Here is a 24,806-nt window from a genome sequence, read left to right as displayed (position 1 = left end):
TTCCCGGGTGTCTGGTTATTCAGATTCTAACTGTAATGTTCATCATTAAGAATTGGATCTAATCAATTATGTAGGACAGAAAAGCTACAAAGAGATTCCCACTAAATAAGAATGGAAACTAGAGAGGGCAGCTTTTCCAAACACAACCATGACCAGTCTTAAAAATGCCAGCTGTGCCATGGAGACTTCAGAGCAATAATCAAAGCCAGGGTGTAATACACACATAATACGATAAGCAGATTTTTGCTTCCACATGTTCATATTAGGATCCAGATGTTGGAGGTTGGTAGTGACATAAATATGGACACAGTGAAGCCCTTATTCAAAAGACGGGGAAAAAAAACTCAACCATCAACTAATTTATGAGGAGAGGGCAAAAAACTCAAATAAAAACTCAAACACAGACTATCAGGTGACCTTGAGTTAAACTTGTTGTGAGGGTGAGAGCCATACATGTAATTTCGCCACACCTGGATTAGTTTATGCTGTCGCACCTTAAAGCTGAAAAACTTTTCTTGAAACATTGAGACTATTCACGCCACCGCACTGTGTAACTCAATCCTGGTGTCGACAATTACATCAGTTTAAAGAAAGTTGAAAAATTTCACCCATTTGACATCTGGAGGAATTCACACACCTGCAACACCTCTGAGGAGAAATTTCAACTATTGAACTACTGAATGAATGAATGAACAGAGTTCTGAATGCAAGTTCTCTCTATAGGATCAATCATTGTAAAGTCGCAGAAAATAATCTGTCTTTTGTTTTTTTAGACATCTGAGAATAGCTACATAAACTAATGCTGAAGTAAATTTGAAATGTTTAATTAATTTCAAAGTGTGTTCGAAGTGGACAGAAAAAAAAGCTTTGGTTCGCGATAATTTTATTGGGAAGAAAATGATTTATATTTAAAAAATGATTTTGCATATCCACAGTAGAACATTATTCATCCAGAGAGAATTGTCTTCCAAAGAAGTTCAGAGTTAGAATGAATGGAAAGGAATGTACAGTAGTTTATTAAGTGTATTAAGGGTTTAATCACACAAGGGAAATTACTTAAGAGTATATAACTAATACTATAGGCACACCAGTGCTTTGAGCTTAATGCTAAAGCCAGCATGCTAACATGCTCACAATGATAATGCTAACAGGCTAACGTTTGATTGGTTAAGCGTCACAGTTTAACATGTTATCATTTTCCAATTAGCAGTAAATATAGCAGAGGCTGATGGAGATCTCATTGATACAGATCTGTATTTGCTTTAAAAGTATGATCTGAAGACGCTGCTAGATGAAGCAGTAAATTATTACAATTCATCCTGAGGGGAACATGAATGTCTGTATCAAATTACACTCAAATATAAACCTCATGGTGGTGCTAGAGGATAAGTGGGGATCACACAAGTCAGTGTAGGGCTAATCTTCTGGGAGCAACGAATGTGAGAGCAAAATTTTGTAGATTTTGAAATATAAGCGAAAGCAGTCTGGGTACCAATGATATCCAGATTTCATGGAAAATTCAGCCAATGGTTCTTTCACATTCAACTTTGAGAAGTCAGGGGATCGTGGAAGTCAATAAGATTCACATGGGACCATGAATATCTGTAGAAAATGTCATGTGTCATGTCAAGTGACACAACACAAGCATGGCTTAATATAGGAACAGAAGAGAACTGCAGTGGACTGAGTTTGACATAAAATTAAACAATAAATAAACAACAGATTGAAACTGTTGATCCTGGAAGACGTGTAATTAGCACAGTAACTATAATAAGAGCAGTGGTTCGTATTTCTGCTATGGCACTTTCTCTGAACTACCGTCGTCAATGATACAATCAGGTAGATGATTTACCCTCACTCAGGAGAGACAGGCACTAGGACCTGCAGCGCTCCGCAGTCAGTCGGAGCCTGCAGCCTGTCCTAGGCTTCTCACTTACTTTCAGAACAATTTTCAAACAAGTGTAAGACTCACAAAGGACTGTTTGAGGGTAAATTGCAAAGAAGTTTCTTCTTCCCCTCCCTGGCATCTTGTGGAATTGGACACAAACTGGAATATATTTCAGTAATCCTCATCAGGAGTCTTACATCAGTGGAGAGAAGAGAGAGCTTCTGCAAAGGTAGAATATTTAACCTTCACATGAACACCGCATGGATCACCACACTAAATTATACTTACTACTAAATAAAACGCAAAGCATCATAGTAGATTAGCATGACTTGAATTACAATTAAACAAATGTACAGACACATTTATTTCCTTTTTGAGTAATGAATAGTTTTACATGTGCAGCTGTCACAGTTGTCAGTTTAACAAGGTTAAGAAATAAATCTTAACTTTCGTATGCAGCACTTTTTTTACATTTCCTGTCTCTGTGTGTTATGATAGTTAACTGCTGAGTATGTTTTAATAAATTGGGATGTATTAAAGTGCTTGTGAGGGTTTAGGGTTGAAGATCAGCCTCAACTGGGAGCTGATCATCTCTTCCATCCTCTCAGAAACTGCTGAAGCTTAGCCTCGGGCTCATCAGGTTACAATGGCACCGATCAGACCTGCACTCCTCGTCTCCTGAGGGTTGGGAACCGTTTTTCTGCAAATGTTCCAGCAGAGTAGTTTTTGTATTTGTATGGTATGTTGGGTTGGAAACTAGAAGCTAGCTGCAGGGTAGTTTTCTCAAATTATGTGCGCCACAGAGTTGAAACAAATTATTGCATTCTTGACTTAATAGCAGGTGATTATACTGGAGAAGACTTGCTATGCTGTTTTGATAAAAGCACTACATAGACCTTTAAATATGCATAGGATTTATTTTGGATACGTTCGAACGGCCTTTCAACTTACTAGTGTTTTTTGTTGACTTTAAACACTCTGGATATTTGCTGTGGTACAGTGTTCCAAGTATTTACCGACAGAGTGGGTCTGCATTTCTACTACACTTCAAATACGAGAACAGAGCAGCTACTTTTTTCATAAAACCATATGGTTTTTATCAGCTGTCATGAAAGTAAACCACACAATAGAGGTTTTTTTCTGAACCTAAACAATAAAGCCAGTGGTCAGTTTTCAATGACATGAAGTGATGAAGTCAGGGGGATGAAATCAGAGGGGGGTGGGCTGTAGGTAGGATGTTGGCCTCAGTGGTAAATTAAGGCACTTTTGATTTGTAAAGAACAGGAAATAACAAAAGCAGATCACAGCACAACTTTTCCCCAAATCTCTTTGATGGTATCTGCGGTTGGTCCAAAGTTGTTCTGTTCAGCTTCATGAATGGCAGCTTAGTTTTTGCTCTCCGCAGCGAGGGGTGGAGTCTGTCATCTAGTCTTTGAAATAGAGGCTGAAACTAAGCGCCACCCGCCCAGGGAACTTGTGGTCCTGTTTTGTGACATGGGATGTTGAGCATACAGTGTGTTTGGCAGCTGTGGTTAGACGTGCACTGGCTTGGGAAATAAACAGTGGCAATACACGACTCCTACTGCATTCAAGCTGAGGAAAAATGGAGATGACCAAGCTGACCACCCTCTACAGGCTGCAAAAATTAAATGTCTGGCAATATCTTCATCTTAAAGGACAAATGGTTCAACAGTGGGTCATTCACAAAGTCTCTTGAGCAGCGTAAACTCATTTGGCAGCTCTATAGTTTATAGTCTGGAACTATAAACTTTAACTTCAGGAAGCTTAGTTTTGTGAGACACCCCATGAGAACCATTATATACTACTTTATTTTGTCTATGTGCCTCAAAGCATGTCTACATGTGTGCTTCTGTGTCTGAACATCCCTAACTTAAGGTGCTTATTAAATTGGGGGATCTCCAGAAGGTGTTTTCATGTGGCTTGTCCTCATCTGGCCCATATTTCTGAATCAGAATCCTGCAATATATCATTATTGTCATTATCTATTTATTTTTATTACTCAGACTGTTTGTTTGTTCAACCAGCAGATCAAAGATATCTATTTTACAACATCACCACATTTAACAAGCTGACACCAAAGAATGTCTGTGAAAATGAATCTACAAAAGATGCTAAAGTCTTTTCATGTGCAAAAAATCCTCTAACTGATCACCTAATTAATCAACTAAATCTTTCAGCAATAATCCAAACTTCAATCTCTTTGATTCAGTCATAGTGGAAAATACATCATTTATAACAATTCCTTAAAATTAAAAACATTTCAGTCTGCCTGTTTGTTGCAAAAGCTCGAATAGATCTGAGAGAAATAGAAAGAAGTAAGCAAGGGTTAGGGTTAATGGAAATACTGGTTGGTCGTTCAACCTAAAGGTAAACTACATATTTCTGAATAGGTGTGCTGCAGTGACAGATGGTAAAAACGTGGACTTGAGTTTTCTTCTTGTCCTCTCTCAGTTTCCATCTCTTCTGGTATGCAGCGCAACAGTCAGTAAAGCTTTTCTGCACACCAGCTGTAATTCCTCATTTCTGAACAATCTGTTCCACAGGTGGATGAAGACGGTCTGGCAGTCCAGGCTCAGACTCTGCATACAGGTTGAACCAGGGGTCAAACCTTATGTACACCTAAAATCAAACATGGCAATGAAACATCCATCTACAGTGGACGGTCACTGATCCAAACTACAAGAAATGTCCATTGTATCAAGGTGATGCGATAGACATACATATGTATTGTGAGGTCCAGTTCTACCTTGTAATGTTTAGCGACACCAGGAGAGACTTTGTCAAGTGTCAGGTGGACTTATTTCCATCATCGTCCCCGGTGCTTACACAGTCAACCAACCTCCTCAAGACAGCAACAGATATTCAGTGTCCCGCTTTAAAATTGGAGCTCTATCGATATATCGCTCAACTGATTTTATCAACAGTATTGGCCTGTCACAGCTATACCAATATTATGTTGTTTTATAGAAGCTTGTGCGGAAAAGGATCATTTAGAAATGGTGTTATCACAGTTTTCCAGCAGAGCGCAGTCCGACTCTAGTGTTTACACTATGCTCAGCACTTACTGCAGCACAGCAGGGTTTCTACGGCAATTAAATTTAAGACTTCTAAGACCTTTTGGATACCACCTGAAATGAAGTTTAAAACCAAACTTTCAATTGAAATACACTTGTTCCAAGTAAACACATTTATGATCGTTACATTCCACAGCCTTGATCCCCACTGTCCTAATTTTAAAAGACTTTAGACACATAGAACAATGGAAAATAAATCTGAATTAACTGATCATTTGGAATCAAACAGTGAGCTTCATAAGTTATAAGGAATTCAGAGACCTAAAATAAACTTTTCCTCCTCCTGTCAATGCTGCATATTTTAAAGAATGTAGTTCTTCTTCTTTCGGCTGCTCCCTTTTCGGGGTCGCCACAGCGGATCATCTGCCAATATATCTACTAGCCCTCCTATTTGTGATCCGCATGTTTGTTTTGGCACAAGTTTTAAGCTGTATGCCCTTCCTGACGCAACCCTCACCATTTATCCGGGCTTGGGACCGGCACTAGAGCTACCCAAAAGTGTATCCCTAGTGGCTGGTTTATTTTAAAGAATGTAGTTTGATTCAGCTTTAATTTCAGTTTAGTTCAACTTCGACAACAAAGCCTTGATGTAAATTCAGGTTAGCTCCAGTCTCTGTGGTTCTAGACCTGTGATGGTTCCTTGGTTTCATGACTTTTATTAGAATCCTCCCTCTGCTGGATTCCTGGAGGTGTAGGTGCATCAAAACTATGATAATTTATGGTTTCAGCTTCCTATCAAAGAAAAAAAGACAGCAAACCAGAAAACATTAAGGTTTCCATGGGATGTACAGTAAAAGTTGGGTGAAATAACAGTAATTCCTGGAGTACAGAGGAGCTAATAAATAATGAAAAAGACAGCTTTATAGTGAGCAGATGAGGAGTGAGGAGTACAGTGGGATAGATAGCTATGAGAGGAATGAGTAAGAGAATTCACAGACTACTGTCTGCCTTTTTTACATCGAGAACTGCTGGTCGGTCGATGTAAATCTGAAAGCATATGCTAGTGGTGAAATGATTTATCAGTCTGAATTGATCCGTTAAGTGAAGCATCAATGATCAAATATGATCATCGCAAGATGAAAGAAAAGATCCACATCGGCACCTGACACCTAATAAAATTGAAAAATGATAATAATATCATATTGTTGTCCAAAGGAATCAACATAATCTATCATGATGAAGCGTGCAGACTTCTTACTGCCTCACTGCTTACGGAGTTCTTAGGTACTCTTGACGCGATAACGCACATTATGAATTTTTTGATAATTGATTTTCTTCTGTCCCCCTAATAAGCAGGACTGTAATTACAAATAATTACAGCAGTTGGCAATGTTTCTTCCCTTTGCTAGCATTAAACCTGATTAAACCTTCATATATAATTGCATTAGCATCTATCCTTCCATGCAGACATGTTCCATCATCTCTTGCGGCCTCAGGCACAGAGCGAGGAACATAGTACTCACTTACAAAACATGTAAAGAAAAACAAAGAAAACCTACTGTTGAGCAACAGCAGACGATGTTATCCCTGACTTTTCTTCTGTGGTGTCACTTTTGACATGAATGCAGTTGAAGTTAAAGTAAAGTAAACATGAGTATATCAGAAGCAGTGTAAAAGTGAAGATCTGTGGGGATGAGCAGCACCGACACAACAGGCCTGTGCCTGTGATAGAGCTGCCTCTCAAGTGAAGTATCCCTGCAAGCAGGAGCACCTCGTCCTCTCAGAGAGCGAGTTACAATAAGGCCACACACATACAGAGTGAACTGTGACTCACTCATCCAGCAAGCCAGCTACACCTTTACCCTGTAGCCCCACAATCCATGTGCAACGTCTGTTCTCTCACACAGGCTGGTCTAAAGCGACACAGTGTCGGTGCAGGAAACCTTTTCACAGTTTGAATGACTTACGTTAAGTCTTAAGGTTTAAAAACTTAAAACCTTATGTTTTTCAATATATACTTGGTACTAATGACGATTGTTTCCCACCTAATAGAAGGCAAACTGGTCAGTCAAAGGTCAAAGTCAACAAAATTTTTAAATGACAGTAGAAACACATCTCATTGCAAATAATTATACGAGAGAGAGAGAGTAAGCTTCAAGTGATCATGAAATTATTCCCCTTCACATCATAAAGAAGTCCAAAAATGAAGTGCATTGCTTGATCATGGTACGTAGCTCACACACGAATGCGAAAGCAAGCACGTGAAAATTGAAAGTGGTGACTCAAATTGGCAGAAAGAGAAAATGTCAAAAAAACACAGGACCACCACTTTGTGTGGCGTCTCTTTATTTATCCTCCATGACAGCAGGAGACCATATTTGAAGAAGGTTCAAAGAACGGCTGCAGGAGAAGAGCCACAAAGATGTCGAGAGTGTCTGAGGAGCTTTGATTGGCCGTAAAGGATGTAGATATAACAAGACTAAAACAAACACTCAACTTCAGCAGACTTTAGCACAAAATGTCACAGCAAAGGTGGAAACAAAAGTCAGAAAAAGAAAATTGAATCACATTTCCCCAAGGTGTCAAAACCATACTGATACTTGAGACCAACTTTAATCTGCCTCAAAATATGAGTATTTTCTTCTATAAACACTCGCGATGAGCCACTGTGGCCCCTCTGCATCCTGGTTTTCATTTGGTGAAAACGAAAACAATTGCATTCAAGACATTTCGGTGACACGCAGAAGAAAAGTCACGGCAAACAAAACAGGCCACAATTCAATATCATGCAAAACAAATACACAGACTTCTACAAGGTTGAATACCAGAATATATTTTTGGACAATGTTTTCAGAATACATGCTAAACCAAGATGTAATCTGAGTGTGTGAACTCGTGCTCCTCGGTAATACTGCCGATAGACATAAACAGCAACAATCACAGGAACAGTTTGACCCTGTCTTGAAGTTTTTCAAAAGAATTCCTTAAATATGAACGGTGTGTCTGAAGGATACATATGAGTGTTATTAGTAAGACTTAAAAGTAATGGACTTAACACCAATCAAGTGGGTTCTCTGGAGAATATGAAGGTCTGGCCAAACAATTTCCTTCAACGAATGTTGAATGAAATCAGTGTGTTGAAAATCATATCTGATCTGGAATCCGTCTGTAATCCTAGAAAACTAGAAAAAACATTTGATCACAATCATTATCAGCCTGAGAACTGGAGACAGGGTCACTGAGGCTGATTCTTAAAGCCACAATTATTACACCTTTTGGGTTTTAGCTTTTCCTTTCGGGAGTGAAAAGGTCTGCTGAGTTACACAGTCCACAGCGAAGGAGGTCCTTTCTCTTCCCAATAATCAACTACACCTGAAGTACCTGAAAAATAGTTTTTTCCTTTAAAATTCTTTCTTAATAATAATATTGCATAAGACGTGTAAAAGAAGTGACTGGTCCTACTCCAGCCTTTCATTGCCAGAGTGTTTGGCTTCAATCGTTTGCTTCATCCCAAACCTTCAATATCCAATTGTTAGAGCAGAGCCAATGCTATTGTTACCACGGCTACACTGGTGTTTACAGCTGATGACGAATCACCTGGAATAGATGTGTTATTACATCTCAGCTCACACTGTTAAAGTAAATCATCAGTGATGGAAAGCAAAAGCTCAAGATTTATGTGCTCTCACTCGGCAGTTCAATTGTCCGGCCATGATCTGACCTTTTCTTTTGGCCAGTGTCGAAAGAGTCAAAAGAGTTTTGCTTTCGCAATGCTTACAAAAAGGCAAAATGCCCCCTTGACCAAAAAGTGTCAAATCATAAAAATGAGGCGCTGGCATTTCCTCCTGGTTTGCCAGTTGTGACACAATGTCGAATAGATAGGCGTCAACTGTATAAGAGCCTGGAGATGAACGACTGATCGCTCCTCGCCAACATTCAGGCCAAAGTTCGTTCTGAAGTAGACTTGATGATAAAGTACTGCGCAGTTCATCTCAGACGACCAACGTCTGTTAAGATTTGAACAAACAGCCCAAACTAAACTTCCGCTGCATTGTTGAGCGTGTGCCCCACACACACACACACACACACACACACACACACACACGCACACGCACACACACACACACACACACACACACACACACGTCATTTTTGTAAGAGTTTATTTAACTAATTTTAAATACTTGAGCAGAGTCCGTTGTGTTTTGTTTCACTGTGTATAGAGACTGGGGTCAGCTGTGTTTCCTCAGCGCACTGAGACCAAACACAACCATCAGTGAGTAATGAAACTGTCCTTGTTAAATCTGCTATTTACCATTCTCCTGTGGTTGTTTCTGTCCCAGTCAGTGATTATATTTCACGTTGTTGGTTTTTATTTGCAATGTAAAGAAAGATATTTTACACATTCTTTCTGAATCTGTTTTCACTTCTCTTTGACATCATGAGGTTCGTTAGATTTCGGTCTGTGTGAAGTACTGAGTCTTCTTATTCTCGCTTCTGTTGGTTTGTTCATTCATCAGCAGGATTAAGCAAAAAATAAAGAACAAATTTCCACAAAATGTGTTTGGACGGATGGAACATGGGCCAAGAAAGAACCCTTTAAGTTTTGGGATGATCATCACAAAGGGGCGGATGCAGGATTTTTGGATCATGATGAAAAATATCAGGCAGATTTAGGGGACTGAGCCGTTTTCAGACATTAACACTGGAAAAAGTTCAGACAAGTATGATCGGACTTTCTCCAGATTTTTCACATATTCTCTGGGTCCGAAGCGTTCACAACAATAGAGAAATCTCAGGAGAGGTGAGGTGGAAGTATGAGTCCTACTGATTGCCAAATGTAGTTCTAATCTTTAAAAATCATTAGTGGACTGGCTGGCCCTCCCTGACACACACTTTGCTTTGACTACATCCAGTCTCGGTTTGGACCTGATGTGTTCTCCGGGTCTGAGTGAGATGCAAACTTTCACACATCTGCCTTAAATCACAACCAACTGCCAGCAGAGGCCCTGGTTCTTAACACAAGTTCACATTGTGACTGAAACGATTTCCCACATAGTTATCTGATAAAAAAAATAATTGTAGACTAGATGCAACAGGACAACAATGTCAGGGAAAGTGGGCAATTATGAGCTTCAATTGAATGTCATTATCCTTCTTAACGTGTATCCTCGTTGCCAAAGGACAAAATAAGACATTTCACTTTCCTGTAACTTGAGGACAAGCTGAGGCAGGAATACAATTTGTGAACTTTAAATGTAACTTTAAACGTGTTGCACATGTGTCCTCGAACACTGCAACGTTCGGTGTTCACATTTGCGTTGAAGCCAGCCATCCAAATGGCACGTGTAAGCACGTCTGTGGTTGTAACTGCAGTAAAAATGTGTATTGTGTTTCAGCCAGAGTCTCTGTAGTATTCGACAAATTCAATCCAGGATCTTTTAAAGACATTTTACATCATGCAATACAAGTTACTGCCTTTTCACTGTCGTTGAGGTGAATGACAGAAAACCAGTCAGGACAATTCTCGCAGTTATCTACATGGCTTTTATGTCTTTATAACTTTTTTTGAATATATATATATATATAAGACCTGCATTTAGTCTGCACATCATATCGTTGCACTTTTTGATTGTGTTCATAGGAGCCTTGAGAATGGGTTTTCATTTTGTGGTCCGTTATTTTTACTGAAAAAAAATAAACATGGCGGAAAAAATAAATCTCAAACTCATTGTCCAAAAACAACTACAAATGAATCTTTATGTGAAGTGAGAGATTGTTTTTACAGAGATATCCAAACTATTTATCAGACAAAAATATTTTTTCTTCTTCTTCTTTCTCTGAGGATTTGTTTGGTCAAAATGACACACAAAGACACCACTATCCATCGATCACACAAACCCATTGTAGTATTTTACTGTCTTTAGCCCACTGCCAGCTATCACCTGCTGCTGTAGCTGCTGTGCGGGCGTGTTCAGGCTTTTGTCAAACAGAGTCCAATTTGAATACACTGAGGGGAGCCTGCTGCAGCGTCTGCATTCTGCCAGAACATAACTGTTGTCCGAGGGGAGGATCAATGAGAGGGCAAGAGCTGAACTATAATTCACCTTCTTTTGCTAGACCACAGTCGAGAAGCAAATTCATTAATCAGGAACAGGCCCCTTTGTGTGTTTTGGGACGATCCTTGGTTTTGTAATAAATCGGAGAATATCGCTGCGTTAGCTGTGCAACTCTCTAGTGCCGTGACGTGTCTCTTTTCCATGGCTCACAGTGCTTTTCCCCATTTTACCTCCTTCCGTGCTCTTATTTACGTGGCTCATAAAAAGTAGCCTCAGGAAGGAGTATAGTAGTTTTATATAGCCACAAAAGTATGCCTTATATTTTTACCTTTGATAGAAAACACTATTCAAGTCAGAAGATGTTTAGGCACCATCCTTCCTGTGATTTCCTGCTTCTCGTTGTAACTCTGTGAAAACACCACATCAGAGCTGCATGCAAGGTCTAATCCATTAATTATGATGTGAATGGCACAAGAGACAGGACACGCTGCAACAACTGCAGAGGCTGAAATGTTTTACCAGTAACTGGATGGTGACAAACTTGCAATTCAGTTGGAAAGGGGGAAAAATGTAGAATCTAAAAAATGTTTTTCTCACTTTGGTCTGCAGTATGAATTCAGGTGTACATTTTCAAGCAGGATAGGGCAAAAAACACTAAAAACAAGTTGAGAATATAAAAAAAAAATCATGTACTCCAGCTATTTCAATATAACTTATTTTATTTAACAGGCATAGAAGAATTAAAGAATTTAGTAACAGCAGCACTTTTAGACATGTTTGTGAGTTATAGTCTCGTATTTTGATCAAATTCTGACACATAAAATCTGATGTAATATAATAGTTTGAATATTTGCTATAGCACCATCTCCTGTAAGTTATTTGAGTGCATGTGTTTTAAATCCCTGACTACAAGATTTTGTTCACTTTTTTTTTTTTATAAATAAGAGAGGAAGATAAAGACAGAAAGAAAACTAGTTTCTATCATTATAAAAGTAAAGATAATCAGATTCATGAACTTAACTCAGTAGATCCTCAGGTTTCTACTGTGGCTATACTGTCATTTCAGGAACTTTTGAGTACAAGGACTCAAACTCAGCACAAAGCTACACTTCAACCAGGCCGACAGGTTTGCATGAATGACCACAGCAGCATAATGAGCAGCATGTCATTCAAAGCCTAGTGGTGGCTTTCAGATAAAGTCACCTGCACCTCCCTCCCTCTCTGAATGAGAGCCAGCCTCAGTGGATCAGGTTACCAGAGGGACTGTGTGACTTTTACCATATGAATGAAGCCACTGGCAGAGGGAGGTGGATTGTTCCTGGGCTGCAGACTGGATTGTGTGCCGCACCGGGCTGCCTGTCAGTCAACTTAGACGGGTCCATTAAACGCCACCATTAGGCCTAATGAGTTGTGGGTCAGTGGCTGTGGGTGGCCTCTCGTTTCAGAACCAGCAGACCACATAACTAACTGGTTTGTTGAGTCAGTTACTTCAGCCCAACAGGGAAAGAGCTGTTTTCTCTCTCTTCAGTGCATCTAATTCCCCTGCAGGGTCATAGTTCAGTCAGTCGAATCACATATATTGACCGTGTAAATATCCGCTGATTATGTGGACTTCATTAACCTCCACAAGCAAACAACAGAGATTAAACATTGACAACAACACCTCCACAGCTGTCCTCAGGGGGAACTCCGAGCCTACAGGTGGATGCTGGGTTGAAGTGAAGCCTCGTTCAGTTTTATATGAGCAGCGGTGTTAAAGCAGACTTACAAATAAATGAGTAGTGACGCAAAAACAGTGAGGTTGTATATACAGCAGATGAATAATGATTCGATATTGTAACCCAACAAAACTGAAGCAGCGAGTCAGGAGTAAATACTCTGATATGTGACCAGTGCTAAAACTTCTAAACAGCATCTTCAGCATTCTTCACTGCTCAGGTTGCAGTTCAACATGTTCAAGAAATGTCAAGAGCATCAAGTTAAGTCGAGTTTATGGTCATATTGTCTGACAACAGTCCCAAACCTGATGATTTTCATTTTAATACCATTAAAAAAACCAGTAATTCTCCCCATTTGAAATGATTGAAACTGAATATAGTTGGAAGTTATTAAATTATAATTATTTTATTCAAATTGTAAATTTTTAACTGCTAGTCAACTGGGAAATACATTTTTTTGCCAGTTAACTACAGATTGAATGATTGATCAATCATGTCCGCTCTGCCATGTGTGCATAAATATGCTGAAGCAAGTATAGTCACATGTACGACACCAGATAAAACAAGCGTTGGCCCATTTCAGTCAGCTCTCACACGTGGGGAAATAAGACCAGCGAGCATCCACTGCAGTGCTGATATATAGAAGCCACCGCCTCTAACAGACTATTTTCAAGATCGACTGTTTAATATGTCGAGCGAGGAAAGCACATGTTCCTAATAACAGATTAAGCTGGCACGATGCATATTTCACTGGGACATTTAAATGGAACATAAACACCATTAATGTTATTACAGTGTGCATGTGTGTTTCTGCCGCAGAGAAACAACCTGATGTAAAACAGGAGCAGGCTGAGACACAACTTTACCTTACACATGTTTCTGCAATCACACAGAAACGGTCCCCTTTGGACAAAATGCAGTAGATAAATAAAAAACAGCTTGACATACAATATGCCTCCTCACATATTCTACCATTACTCACAATAACTCCTCGAGTCATGTGTCACTGCTGCTCCCTTCATCTCTCAGACATGTTCTTGTGTTTGTTTCTGCTGTTTCTTCTAAATCAACGCTGTAAATATTCTGTTATTTCGTCGATGTGTTCAGTTAAAGGAGGCGTCTATTGCACTTCCTGTGAGACGGATCATCACGCGTTTCTCTCTGAGATTTCTACATGTTTATTCGGTAGTTTTCCCTGTCACACCTTGTTAAGCTCTGCGAGACAAATTGTGATTTGTGAATATGAGCTACACAAATTACATTTGATTGATTTACTGAAACAAGCAACAATTTTGAAGCTTCAGGCTGAACAATAAAATACAGAAGATCCAGAGCTGGAGTTCAGCAGATTAATTGTGAGGAGGAGAAATATGCAGGTTAGGTTACACCTAAAGTGTGTTGACTAAAATATGAGGGAAGTAATGATTTGTGTGACACACAAACATTTCTGTTTACTCCCAGAGAAGCAGAACAACAACAACAACCACCTGTGCACACGTGGTTCACAACAGCACAACACGGAAGTCCAGCCCAAACAAACAACAACAACAACACTGTAAATACACAACAAACAAACACACAACCCCTCACGAGCGTTAGCAAACATTAGCAGCCACTTAGCTTGAGGTGAGGACTTGTCCTCCTCGCTGCTCCACAGATGGAGAAGGTCCCGAAAAACTCAAACACACGCGGAGACAGCGGCCAACTCCACAAACTTCCGGTCTGCAGGTGAACTAGCTTCAACATGTTAGCGGCTGTGTTTCCTGTCAGCTGAAGCAGAAGCTGAGTTTGAGGGGCGAAGCACCGGGCCGGGCGGTGACAGTTTAAATAACCCGCCTCAGTGGACGAGGGTGCGTTTGATATGTTGGTCAGGTGTGCGTGGAGCTGCTGCTGCGCATGCGTCAAATTCACGCATGAACGTTTTCTTCCAGCGATTCTCTTGAGTGTTTTATTTTGTATTAACCGGAATGCTCTATGTTTATCTACTTTTTAAGAATTTTAACTTGGTCGTGGAGAAATCGAGCTTTTTGGCGAGTGGATGCAAATACTACAATACCCATGAGTCTCAGTGGCTGTTGCCATGGAGATTAATTGGCTAATCCGCAGCTGCCTCTCAACTCCAAACCAAATAAAAGCCACTAAATTCCTCTGATATTGACTCAAACTGTGGAAGTAAATCAATATGTGTTTGTGAATTTTCATGTTTGCAATCGATTTCACTGAGATCAATGATGGAAAGTTACTATGTAATTTACTTTTTGGATTCTTTACTTGTGTATTTTTCCATTTTATATACTACTTAGCAACTCTTCATTACATTTAATGGTGAAATAACTTTTGCTACAGATGTTTTTCATAAAAAAACACATGATATTTGTGATAAATAAATTACACTGCAGAAAACTAATGATTCACAACCGTTTTTTTGGCTTGTTACATCTTACACATAAAACAGCAGGGCGTCATTGTCATGTTTCATACGTCAGTGAGTTTCCTATCAGGGACATTTCCCCTGTAAACCTCCCAGATGCTTTCATTTAGAAATAAGGCTCAACACATTTCACAGCAGAGATCAGAGGAAGATCCCAAAACCTGAAAGTGGTCGTGTGCCACTAAGAGATTTGTTTTTCCTTCCTCCTCCTGTTTTCAATCATCATCTGCCTGTAGACCGATGCCTCACATCAACAATGTAATGATCATTCTGTCAAATATAATCAGATACCAGTCATTTTAATGTGGAGAGTTTTTTCCCCCTGAAAGTTTATATTTTATTATTTTTACATGAAGTATATAACACTTGTTGATCCCCCATTATTTACTGTCAAATCATTAAAAATAAGCTTGATCCCAGTCAATCCATCATCTTTATTCACACAGCAGCCCTCAAACATTTAACATGTAAAGCAATTTACATGTGACAAAATATTGGATGTTAAAAATGAATCAAACATTCAGATAAGGGACTCAGACACATACCAAAGTAATCTATAATAGAACAATCATTGAAAGTTAAAAAGATATGTTAGTTGAATAAAGTGAAATTAATAATAATAACCAGATCCACAGTATAAACAAGAAACCTAAAACAATTACAATATGCTACAGAATCTACTATATGAGCATGAAAAATGAATTCATGAACAATAACGCTAAGTTATACTATCACACGATCACAGACATGACCCCACTGCTTCAGGGTCATGTTTCATGTTTTTTCTAACACAGTTTTGAGATGTTCCACGAGGATCTTGTTCCTCCTGATTCAACAGAATCTCCTCAAGTGTTACCTTTGGCACGTCGTGCTCTAAACGTCCTGCTCAGCATCATTCAACAACAGTGTTTTATTGGATAAGGCCTGAAGTGTTAAGGCCTTCTTTTTAACGGGCACATCACATCTAAACTAACCCGGCACAGTGACTGCTCCGTGACATGACACATTATCCAGCTTGATAATTACCCACGCAGGAACCGCTGGTGTGCCAAGAAATACCATTTCCCTCACCGTGGCACCACCACCATTATCTGACCAAGAACATATTTCCACTCTTCAGTCGCCAGGTGGACGTGTGCTGCTGCAGCCCATGTGCTTCAAGGCTCGATGAGTGGTGCGACTTGAGATGCCCCAGTGCACACTAATGTTGTACAGCGCTGTTATGTGCATATTTGTGGCCCACCTAGCATGAATGAATGTTGCCATTCTCCTCTCGCCACAGGACGAGACTGCTGACTGAATGCTTCTTAACCACGGAGAAGCTGCTGCTGCCGCATGCCACGGCCACAGTCAAATTTTAACCCAGACATTTGTTTTGGATTAACCGGAATGTTTTTTTATGATATACAGAAATAATACTAAGACAGCATCAAAATACTAAGACAGAGAAAATGATGCATTTGTAGGTTTTGGATTCAAAGCACAAATATTCAGTCATTGCTTAATTAGCATTGAAATAGCTCAGCTGCCAGTCGTCAGCTAAGTACCACTGAAAGTCACAATAAGCATCACACTTCCAGTCAATGTTAACATTTAATCAAACTCTAATTCAACCATTCAGTCTTTTGTGTATTCTATGTACATGAAATAATTGTGTAAGCATACACAAATCTGTATACATAGATTATCATGAAATCCACCAAGTAAACACAGCTGCAATGGATTTTCTGTTTGTACAAAACTGCTTTTTAATCCAACATCATCAGCCAATTGGTAAATATTCCACCTCCATGTCCAGCGGCTGATTTCTTTGCTGTCTGCAGAGAAGAAGAACATGTTACAGATATAGACTTCATGACAGACATGTGCTGTGGTGGAGGACAGTCGGGCTCACAGACAAAGTTAGAACAAAGTCAAGGTGACTTGCACATTAAACAGTCCATTCTGCAGGTGAAAGGTCCCAGGTTTAAATCCTCCGTCCGCCAGAGACCACCGTTGCTGAGAAGCTATAAATCAAGAACACCTCCTGTGCCAGCGTAGATTCTTCACAGGAGTACACTGGTGTCATTTAGATTTACAGCCCATTTACCTCTGTTTATGTGAAGCTTACATTCCAGTTATTTTGCTGTACATTCCTGTAAGTGTGTCGTGTCCTACTGATTGAATGTTCTCTGCTTTACCTGAACTGTAAAGATATCTGAAATTTAAAAAATTTATTTACATTTGGCAGACAAGATGTTTGTCGATTTTGGATCTTTTTCAGCGTTTGCACACTTCACTCATGTGGGTTTCAGGTGACTGACACTGAGGAAGATGTAACATAACACGTCGGCCGCTAACATGAAAACACTTGAGCACACTCGAGCACTGACACAACAGTCGGACAAAATGACAAAACAAAATTATAGCTCCTGGTTTGCGGTGAGTGGTTCTCCAGCCCAAATAAAGGCTTGTGTCACAAAAATAGACGGTGGTACCACATTGGATAATTTAACAGAATGTGTTGTGTAGTGTTGACACCATCTCTGGTGTTTACATGTGGCTTCATGTACAAAATACACGTTCCTAAATGACCTGGTTTCCATTGGGCTCTAAATAATTTCTAAACTTTGAGTGTCTCACTATATATGAGTCTGTTTAACCCTCAACAAACCTGTCAACACTAACATGTAAAGGAATGCTGACTGAATTTACAACGTTATTATTAACCTATCCTGCCTGTTTCTTTTGATTCAACAAATTTAAGTTTGTAGGTTCATTTTTTTAAACAATTAAAAATGATAATTCACGCACATTATACTCACAATTAGCTTTTTACTCACACATACATACCGTTACATGTTACCACAGACAATAATCTACATTATGCAGGTCTGTTTTATTTTTATTTTGGAATGTTCAGTATGTGAGGATCTGGTGAGCCGGAATAACACATTAACTTTCTCTTCCTGTATCAGCCTCTCAAAGAATGTGTTTACAGTGGGTTTATGAGCCGGCCGAGACACTTTTCTCTGCTCGTCTCTCAACAGCGCTGAGTCCCGGAGACAGACGAGGGCAGAGGGTACGCTGGATGGGGGCCACAGCCGGGCCTGATGGCAGGAGCCCAGAACGCAGTGAGCTCTAACCACGTCCTCTAGGGGGCTCTGAGGTGCTACAGTTCACGTGGAGACACTAAGAAGGTAAGAAGATGGATGGATGATGATTCTATAAGAAAGAAGTGCACAAAATGTTAAAGTAGCATGTTCTGTTATTTGATGCTGAACACTGGGTCACACCACAGACTGTGTATAAAGATGGACGACACTTCTCTACTTCCTCCTGCTATCCACAAGTGAAGCCAAAATATCCTGGATACGAACTTTACCTTCACACTTTGGCTTCACTTTTGGGGATCTATTAGTCACACAAACACAACAATCAAACAAGCTGCTCACTTCATGACATGAGCATAATAATAAGCAGCTTTATTCAGCGCAGACCTGTACTTGTCAAGATGTCAAAGATGATTTCACACAAATTATAGTTTAGCTTAAAATAAGGAAATCGCTGCTGTAGAACATCAAAGCTGCCTTATTTTCCATTCTTTAATAAATCAAGAATAAAACCAAAGCCCAAAATACTTGACTGAAATCCACTCATCCTAATTAGCCTTATTCTGTATCTACCGTGACAAAGGACTGAGATGATTTTGCTGAACCAAACTGATGCATGTCCTCTAGATAATAAGTAAAAAGGCCTCAGGTGGTATTTTAAGCATTAATGCATTCATCCTTTGTGTCACATCAGTGGTTTTGCAGCGTCTCTGTATCATGACCCTTTAACTTCCTTTTGCAATAGACACGTTGCCACCGGGGAGGGACTGTGCTCATTTAAAAGTTTTGATTTCCTTTTCTTCCGCCTCGGCCCGACTCTAGAATCTTTCTCTCTCCTGCTTCCTGCTGTAAAACAACCTTCCTGTGTGTCCCATGGCAATCGCACAAATTGGCACACTGTGTAAAAATAATAAGAGAGGCTATACCCTCCTCTGTCTGTTTAGCAATAAAAATGAATGCAGTAATGTTTTGTCCAAATGTTGTACCACACACAGACAGAGCCGAGTGGGGAGGAGTGCAACAAAAAAAAAACACCAAGCTGATTGAATTGGAAAGACCTCAGAAGTATTTATTGGTGCAATCATGTACTTTTGCAGAGGCTATGGTTTTCTTTTGATTTGTTGTGCCAACAATGTGGATCGAGGAGCGCTCACCCTCACACCTCAGGCAAACATAGCATATAATAAACCAACCTGACAGAGCCTGCCAGCAGCAGAGCTGCAGGTGTTGACACGCCTGCGACTCCTCTTGCACTGTGTTAAATGCAGTTCACACACTGTCAATTTATGCAAACCAATAAAGAACGGAGAGCGTGATGAAAAGAAAATATCTTCAAACTGATGAGATGTCAGGTTTATTCCTGTGGGAAATGTTTCCAAGAATCTTCTTTTCTATACATCGAAAAGAATTCTGCTCTTTCTGGCGGAATGATTCTTTTTTCTTTTTTTTTTTTTTGCTTGACCGGAGACAAACTCACGGATTCATTTTCCATGTCATATCAAACTGAGGGCCAAGACCAAATCATGGACATTTTTGGAATAAAGAGGAAAATGTTTCTCAAACTTAGATATTTAAGGTTAAAGGTTTAGTTTATTGGCTATAAACTACAAGTGATAGCATCAAAATTAAGCATCAAGTTAAAGTTTAAGTTGTGTACATGTTTCTGATTTTCCTGTCACATTCATGTAAAACAGAGAAGACACCATTTAGTGTGTGTGTGTGACACGTCGTCTTATTTTGATCTCATACTGAAAATTCTTCATAAATCTACGTAACATTGTGGACAGCATTACCTTATAATTCGTACAGTTTACAGAAATGAATGGAATTTAATTCTCAATAAACAACAACATTTTGGGACATGGTTTCCCTCTGTTGAGCCTCTGTGGCAGAGCTTCACTTCAGTATCCTGTCGGCTCCATTCGGATTCATGGACTGTTTTTTTAAAGAACTCTCAAGCTTAAAGGTAAAACCCAGATGATTGGACCTTTAACCGTCTCAAGCCTGAATCTAAAAAACAAAATTTGGTATTTGGAACCTGTGCCGTCAGGATGCAGCCTTGATGAGGTGCTGCAGACAAAGTCCTGTTACACCACAAATATGTATTTTTGTGTGCAATACTTGAGACATCTCTCAAAGCTCAGACTTGTGTGTGTTGTCCTACTTTAAAGAGGAGCTGCTTACACACATCTGCATTAAGTCAGTATCCACATACTGAATTAAAGCTCTCAAACTGTCAAAGGAATGATTTTCAATTATTTTTTAGATATTTCAGGCGGTAATATCAGTGTTCAGATACTCTTCACTCAGCCTGTACAGTTGTGGTACCTTGAAACTGCACCAGATTTATAGAAAACTAGAATGACACTCAGATATCGCTCCCCGATATTTGCCTGATTTATATTCAACAACATCGATGGATTTTTAGCTGGAAAATACAACAAACAAACCAACCAACAAATAACAGGACCAGAGTGAATTGAATTGGCAACTTCACAAATACAGGATGTTTTTCATAACACCTAAAAGCTACCTCAGTGTTTCCACTCCCCTCAAGTACCAAGTAAATCAGTGATTACAGGTTTAAACCTTAAACAAGCGTGTGAGAAATACAATGTCAACAGAGGCTTGTGTGTTTTCTGTGTGTGTGTTGACATCTCCAGGTAGTGTGCCCATGAGGTCGTCCATGCTGGTCCTGCTCCTCTTCTTCAGCGCCCGGGCTGTGGTCTCCATCGGAGGGGACTCGTGTACCACCACGACGGCACAGCAACAGCATCCAGCTGACAACCCCCACTCCATCCCCATGGTGGACCCCAAACTCTTCACCAAGCGCCACTACCTCTCACCCAGGGTGCTCTTCAGCTCCCAGCCCCCCGATGCAGAGCCGGCAGCGTCACAGGGTGCTCAGGGCAGAAGGCCCCGCAGGCGAGTGGGTCAGCCTCAGCACCGTGGGGTGTACTCGGTGTGTGAAAGCATCAGCGTCTGGGTGGGCAACAGAACCAAGGCCATAGACATCTCAGGCAACGAGGTGACGGTGCTGCCGGACGTCAACATCAACAATGTCAACAAGAAGCAGTACTTCTTCGAGACCACGTGCCACAGCGCTCACTCAGGCAGCTCGGGCTGTTTGGGAATCGATGCGAGACACTGGAACTCCTACTGCACCAACTCACACACTTTTGTACGAGCGCTGACCTCCTCCAAAAACCTGGTGGCGTGGAGGCTCATACGCATCAACGTGGCCTGTGTGTGCGTGCTCAGCCGCAAGTCATGGCGGCAGTGAAGCCTCGACCTGCACCTCACACACACACACACCTATAGACTCACACTCAGTCGGGTGCAGTACACACAGACATATACGTACTCATGCTAACATCTGACTGTCTCTCTGCACAACTTATCACCAAAGACTTCTCACTCTGCACAAAGTAAATTATTGGTATTTGTCAAAGTATCAGAACTACATGTACAGTATATACACCAGACCTGGGTCAAACCGTATCTGCAGTGGTATGTTGCCGGGGGTCATGGGTAATATCTAGCCGTCAGCTGTATTTCAGTGGGTGGGACGACGCAGTCAACACATTGATAGACTCTTTTCTCTGCATGACTTTATCGGTGAAACAACAGAATTAGTCCCCATGTGTGGCGGCAGGGGGCGCTGTTGCCCGGTAACTGTGACATAGTGTTGCTGATTTGAGATGATTTGAACAAGACAACCTCATTTGCAACATGAGTTGTAGCTTCAGGGGACAGTGTGGGGGTTGAAGAGACAAGACAGGACTCCTCATCGTCAAACTGAGCTTGTCGCAGAGCAAGAGCTGCTTAAAGTTTTAACTCAACGACACGATCGGGGTAATTATGGGATTTTTCTGCCTCTAATCATGTTTTCCTTTAACACAACCCACTCCCTCTAAGCAGCTTACGGCAAACCCACAACTCTTTGAAATACAATTTGACCCAGGTCTGATATAAGCAAAACTTTTGTTAAAATGTTGTTATTGACATTGTTATTTATTAAACACTCACATACATGCACTGTGTGCTTGATGAAGTTTATTGTATGAACACTAAAGCCCGTTGTTTCCCCCCCGAGTCTTGACGTGAGAAGACATTTTGGCCTGGATGAAGAAATGAAGAGAAAACCCATATGGCTTCAGTTTACTGCCAGTAATTTGGTGTTTTGGCTTTGCTTTGTGTTTTCCTCCCGCTCTTCATTCTACAGTAGATATGAAACAAAGGGGAAAAAAGGAATAAACACAAAAAGGATTGACGGTGATTCATCAGTCTGACTCTTCTGGCTGATAATATCAGGGCTCGTCCTTTGCTTTGAATTGGCAGTGACATTTGTGAGTGCTCTGCAGAAAGGACTCAAGGCAGACAGTGGCTTGACAAGTTGTTGGTCTTTAGGCACGTAGCCCATTTATTTTGCATCACAGCTGACATTTCAGATGTCTGATGTGAGCTCTGTGAGCTTAGAGTAAAAACTTGAAACCGAGACAAAGAGCAGCTGCTGACACGATGTTTCCGGAGAAATATTCCCACAGAGCCGTCTACCTGTCACCTGTAAATATGAACTCTATGAATATGAATAAACACTTTGTTAGTTTACTGGTGACTGTGTTTACCTCACATCGCTGCACTGCCTGGAAAACAACGGAACACTGACCTCTAGAGGATAAATGATGGCACATGTCCTTAAATAAAACTGATCCAGGTTAACAAGTCTGCTGCTCATCATGGAAGAGGGAGGATTTAATATACTTCACTCAAGTAAAAGTATTGATGCCACATTGTAAATATGTAAAACTCTGTTGCAAGTAATTTAAATATTGAACGTGTATTTTGAAATCATTAAGTACGAGGAAGTATTAGACATTTGGAGAATAAAGTCAGAGCATCAACTCTGTCAAACAACTTCAACACTGAACAACATTTAAATCAGAATGTGTCAAAGTTACACTTTGGAAATCAACTCTCAAATGTTAAATCCTGAAATGTCTTCACTCAAGTTATTGCTATGCATGATGGAAATAAAACACAAGTCGCATCAAATAGATTTAGATGCTATATTAGTGCTTTGCATGAAAAAAAACCTAATAAAAATAATATACTTTTGTGTTGGTGGTATAAGTGAAAAAACTGCAACAGCAAAATGTACATTTAAAAACTTGTATTTTTTAAATGCTGCTAACAACAATAAAGTGAATTTTGTAAAGAAAAAGTTAGTAAAGAAGAAGAATGAAATGAGTGTGATGCTTGGCCTTGAATTTGCTCCTCATTCGTAAACACACAGAAAAGCATCCTTACAGCCACAGACTGTGGATTTCTATATCTCCCCACTAGATGGAGGCGATGACGTGTAGAAATCCAGCCTCATGAAGTTTATCTTCATTAATTATTTTCTTTCCAAAGGTCTCCACTGTGCTCCGGCCTCTTGGTGAACGCATGCAAACATATGACTTCAGTTTAGTTCGTCAGGATTCTAACAACATACTTAAAATTTGTTGTCTGTCTTTTTCCAATGTCCCACAATGTTCTTCTACACTTCATAACAGACGGGTTCAACATGACCTCCTAAACATTTCCAGGTCAATCATTATTTTTGGAGCCTTCTTCACCTCTGGTATGTTTTTGGATCATGAGGATGAGTCACAGCTGCACCAGATGGAGATCAGGTTACGTTCTCGCACCAGATTCACATACGAAGCAGAGAAGAGGAGGGTGAGAAAATTAGATTTTGACTCATTATACTCAGAGAATATAGTTTCAGTTTGGCTCTGGGATATTTACAGCTCTCAAAGCTCATGACAGGATTGAATGACCACTGATATATGATATCTATCTATCTCTCTATCTATCTATCTGTCTATCTATCTATCTATCTATCTGTCTATCTATCTATCTATCTATCTATCTATCTATCTATCTATCTATCTATCTATCTATCTATCTATCTATCTATCTATCTATCTATCTATCTGTCTATCTATCTATCTATCTATCTATCTATCTATCTATCTGTCTATCTGTCTATCTATCTATCTGTCTATCTGTCTATCTATCTATCTATCTATCTATCTATCTATCTATCTATCTATCTATTGTATTCCTCTGACACTGTTTCTTTCAGTCGTTATCCTGATAGAAAATAGCAGGAGTGGGCAGCGATGTGTCCCATGATCCTCTCTGGCTGATCCTCCTCACTGATACTCTGGCAGACACACAGGGGGGTCTCTGGCTGCTCCCTCCCACATCAGTGCAGCAAACAAAGGCGGCACAAACATGAGAAGCTTGAATGTGAGAGCGGCTGAACCCATGCTGACCCTCTCGTGCCCACAGAGAAGACACAGAGGGGCTTTGGAGACGCTCCAGTGTGCAGGGACATGCACTCGCAGGAACCTGGTCTGAATTCAGTGGGCAAAAGTAACATGTGCAAAAACATTACGATACATGCACGTGTTGGCATCAGGCTGATAATGGTGAGTGATTAAGTGCATGGACAGATATAAATGACTTGTAAAACATGAAGAACAACAGGAAGGATTCATAGTCATTTGATGGAAAATACATCAGCTGCTAC

The 24,806-nt window shown here is 40.1% G+C and overlaps 1 protein-coding gene across 1 annotated transcript; it reads left to right on the top strand.

The window, feature by feature from the left end:
* Nucleotides 1–1,919: 1,919 nt before the first annotated feature.
* ngfb (nerve growth factor b (beta polypeptide)) lies at nucleotides 1,920–22,834 on the top strand. The gene is made up of 3 exons (XM_020096619.2): nucleotides 1,920–2,117; nucleotides 18,161–18,310; nucleotides 20,887–22,834. Exon 3 carries the CDS (start codon nucleotides 20,898–20,900, stop codon nucleotides 21,504–21,506), a length of 609 nt encoding a protein of 202 aa, XP_019952178.2. The 5' UTR covers nucleotides 1,920–2,117; nucleotides 18,161–18,310; nucleotides 20,887–20,897; the 3' UTR covers nucleotides 21,507–22,834.
* Nucleotides 22,835–24,806: the final 1,972 nt, after the last annotated feature.

The sequence above is a fragment of the Paralichthys olivaceus genome, chromosome 2 (genome assembly GCF_024713975.1).
Source record: "Paralichthys olivaceus isolate ysfri-2021 chromosome 2, ASM2471397v2, whole genome shotgun sequence".
NCBI classification, from domain to species: domain Eukaryota; kingdom Metazoa; phylum Chordata; class Actinopteri; order Pleuronectiformes; family Paralichthyidae; genus Paralichthys; species Paralichthys olivaceus.
This window is presented reverse-complemented; position numbering and strand designations above follow the sequence as displayed.